Genomic DNA, 3,769 nt, shown 5'->3' with positions numbered 1-3,769 from the left:
TCCCCCGGCTCCCCCGGCCCCCCCAGCGCGGCTCCTGACAGACCCCATCCAACACAACCCCCAGGGCTGAGCCCGATATCCAGCATTAATATTTGAAGAAGCTAATTACAAGGCACGTGCGAGGAATGCTAATTGGGACGGGGTGCGGGGGGGGGAGCTGCCTTTTCTCCCCGGCTCTCAGAAACGCCCCACAAGCCCCCGGCCCTGCAGCCCCTGCCAGAGAGCCGTTTGTGAGGCTCTGACAGTGGGTTAATTAGCGAGAAGCTGCTCGTCAATTAAAGGTGGGTGCCTTGATAAGGAGGAAGTTAAGAGATGTAGGTGAGGGGAAGAGCCTCAGGCTGTGCCCCAACTGGGGCAGGTGGGCACCCCAGCGTGGGTCAGCCCTTCTGATGGGTGCATGGACCTGTATCGTGGGGGGTCCTTGGGGCTGCCCCCGCCAGACCCACGCGAGCAGGACCCCGCTGCCCGCGTACAGGTTACTGTCTCTGGAAGATGAAGAGGCAACTGGCTCTGACACATCCAATTTATTACCGGATCGTGGCTGCCGGTGAGCCGAGCAAACCCAGTTGCTCTCCGCACGGCGGGGAGGGGTTTGTCACCAAGCTGCCGGGGACGGTTGGGACGTGGGAGGACTTGGGCAGGGGAGGGAGGCTGGCGGCAGGACAGCCCCGTCCCCGCAGCGTGGGGCTAGATGAGCCCCCTCCCCGTGTCCGTGCTGCAGAATGCGTCACCTCTAACAGCAAAACAATGGGGGATTTGGGCTTGCCCCACAAAGGTGGGATCTGAGCCCCACGGGGGGGTTCAGGAGACACCCAGGGCCAGAGAAGTGGTGGTGGTAGTTCCTCCCGTGGCAAAAGAGGGGTGCTGAGCTCCTGCCTTCCCCCTGCTCCCTGCAGGGACGCAGAGCAGGAGGGAAGGGAAGCCCCGAGGTCCCTTTATTGCCGTGGGAGGGTCGGTGAGTCGCGTACCCAGGCCCAGGCACGACCAGCGCGGGGGTGAGGGCAGTGGGCACCACCAGAGCGGAGAAACCACACGGTCCCAGCCGGCCCCGGCGCTTCCGATCACATTATGGGTGCAGGGCTGGGACACATCATGCTCTGGGGCTGGCTGGAAGCTGGGTTTGGGCACAGCCAGCCTGGGACAGCGTCGGGGCTTTCCACCGGCTGCAACACGGCAGCGATACCCTCCTCCTCCGAGGAAGCCATCTTCTCAACCGGCTCATCTGGGTTTGGTCTGCTGGTGGTTGTTAGCCAGGGAGGGCGGCTGGGGCCTCGTCCCTGTCGGAGGACGGACGCATACCCCGGGCCGGACAGGTGAAGACGCTGGGACTCCAGATGGCCGGGAAACCCCGCTGGGCCCGACGGCTGTGACGCCAGCTCTGCGCTGGGGCTCTGGAGAGCAGCTGCTGGGAGGGGGGGAACAGCCCGTGATCCCTGCTCTGGGCTGGCTCGGTCGCTCATCAGTCACTCGCGCTGTCCTCGCTGTCCGAATACGCCCCCAACAAGCCGAGAGAGGATGTGGTGCCCGTTGCTGTGGGAAACGAGCCTGGAAGCCGAGCAAGAGAGCAAACGCCATCAGGTAGGGCCCTCCCCATTGCCAGCAAACCCCGCCGGCTCGGTGCAACCAGCCGCGCGGAAAACACAAGCCTGCCTCGCCGCTCCGGCTGCTCACAGCTGGAGACGAGGCACCCGGAGCCAGAGCCCGAGCGATGCCACCTCCCCCCGGCCTGAATCTCGATGAGGACAGCAAGGTTAAACCAGGCGGACAAGGAGACCCCGCACCCCCTCAGCTGGAGCCTCCCGCTTCCGCCTTGCGGCAACGGGAGGAAGCGGCAAGGTTGGCCCAAGGTCTGCAAAACCCACTTCTCCCTCCGGGAGATTTCAGCCACTGGAAAGGAAGAGAGGAGCCAGCTCTCGGCTTTGACCACGCGACCTGCCAGCTGCAAGCGCGAGGCAGCGTCGCGGGCAGAGAGCCCCGTGCCAGCTCAGAGCCGAGTCCTTGAAAGACGGGCAGCTCCTCCAGCATAATTTGGCTGAACAGACCCTGCCAGCAGCCAGGAGCAGGTGGCTGGGGAAAGCGTATCAAAAATGGGGTAACCACAAGAGCTGTCCTTCCCCAGGGATCCCCTGAGGGCAGAGGGACTTACTAAGCCAAAGGCTTAGGACCAATCGGCCCAGGATCAATCAATTCATCAGCTCCTTCTCCAAATCCTCTGCCTTCCTGGGGCAGTGAACTATGAGGTGCTGGGAAGCCTTTCTGCTTGTTTTCACCACTTCGTTAAAGCTTCCAAATTCCGACAGTTTGGCAGGTTTTATAATCAGGCCCCAAACCAAAGCAATTTTCTTGCTTTTCCATTCATATCTCGCTGTTGTGATGGTTCCCAGCGTCGTATCTAGGCGCTGAGATACTGTTTTGAAGCTTCTGGCCCTGACAGGCTGTCTCCAAGGCCTTGGCTTACCGCCCAGGGCCAGGAAGGAACTTCTCCTCCATCAGGACATCTCCCGGAAAGAGGGACAACCTCCTGTTCTTACACCGTCACGGCCCCATCTGTCCCACAACAAGGACTTGACCCGAGAGCATTCAGGCTCTGAAGACAGAGCTAAACGCCACTTGGGTGCCGCCAGACTCCTCCCTGATGGCCCAGCTCAGGCCACCCCATCCCCCACGTGAGCGGTTACCGGCGTCGGTCGCGGTGCCTTGGTTCTCTGTCCCATTAGCCACGGCAGGACCCGGCTTCTGCTTCCTCACTGTGACCAGCCCGGCCAGCTGGGGCTTGGCGTTCAATTTGCCCACGCTCCGCTCCCAGCTCTCAGTCTTCAGCTTCTTACTCTGGGGCTGAGGGTCCTGCAGAGTAGAGCAGGGGCGTTAGCGTGCTCTGGCCTCGGAGGGGAGGCAGAGGGATGGGGGAGAAGGAGGAGTGGTAAAAACAGCAGCACAAAGCACAAGAGACGCGAGGCTAGCTGCTCGGAGCAGCCAAGGGGGATATTCTCCCCCGGCAGTGACTGGCACAAGCTAGACAAACAACAGGGATATGGATCTAAACGGCTGCAAAAACAGCCCTTGGAGACAAATGTCCCACTGCCTGCGACAGTTAAATCCAGCCTTGCTGGGATGACGAGGAGCCAGATGCATGCCACAGGGCTGCGCAACCTCTGCCGGACGGGACCGTGTGCCTGCAGGTGGTCCGGCCACTGAACCAAACTCCCCCGGGCACGAGGATTAGTGCCGGGCCAGGGAACATCGCTCAGATTAACCCCAGCCCGGCTTAGAGACACGGCAGCTTTGATTCATCCAACCGGACAGAGGTCCCCGCAGACATGGATCGACATCGGAGAGCAGCAGTGCAGGGGCCTGTCTGCGGGGATAATCCCTCCCTTGCAAGCCGGGCGCTGAAAGCTCTTTTGTTCTGCACGTCTCCAACGCGGACAAAACAGAACCATAGGAGAGGCTGTCCCAGGCAGCGGTTTCATTGCTGTAATTTTCAGAGTGCTGAAATCGTGCCTGAAGTACGACCAAGGCATAGCCGAGCCCGTCCTTTTCGAGCTGAAAGGGAAGCAACGTCCTGAGCCAGGACGGGGGCAGCTCCCTCCCAGCCTCTGTCAGCAGACGCGGCCTAAAATCACCAACTGATCCCTGTCTCCTTTCAGCTCAGCGCGCAGGGACACGGGCTTTCTAAGCTGCTCATGCGCGACAGGCATTAGGGCTCCAGCATCGCAGGGACAGAAGAGACAACGCGCACCCGGACAGCGCGGAGTTGGGCTGGGGGGGG

The 3,769-nt window shown here is 61.5% G+C and overlaps 1 protein-coding gene across 1 annotated transcript in view; it reads right to left on the bottom strand.

The window, feature by feature from the left end:
* Positions 1-501: 501 nt before the first annotated feature.
* Positions 502-3,769, bottom strand: part of CCDC94 (coiled-coil domain containing 94) — an 8,745-nt gene continuing 5,477 nt past the window's right edge. The window contains exons 7-8 of the mRNA XM_009281177.2: positions 2,679-2,844; positions 502-1,545 (exon numbers count right to left, since the gene is read on the bottom strand). Coding sequence (XP_009279452.1) covers positions 1,460-1,545; positions 2,679-2,844 — 252 coding nt within the window. The 3' untranslated portion in view covers positions 502-1,459. The remainder of the gene's footprint in view (positions 1,546-2,678; positions 2,845-3,769) is intronic.

The sequence above is a fragment of the Aptenodytes forsteri genome, unplaced genomic scaffold, assembly GCF_000699145.1.
Source record: "Aptenodytes forsteri isolate BGI_AS27 unplaced genomic scaffold, ASM69914v1 Scaffold308, whole genome shotgun sequence".
NCBI lineage: Eukaryota > Metazoa > Chordata > Aves > Sphenisciformes > Spheniscidae > Aptenodytes > Aptenodytes forsteri.
The sequence above is the reverse complement of the archived record's forward strand: the minus strand, read 5'-3'. Positions and strand labels throughout refer to the sequence as shown.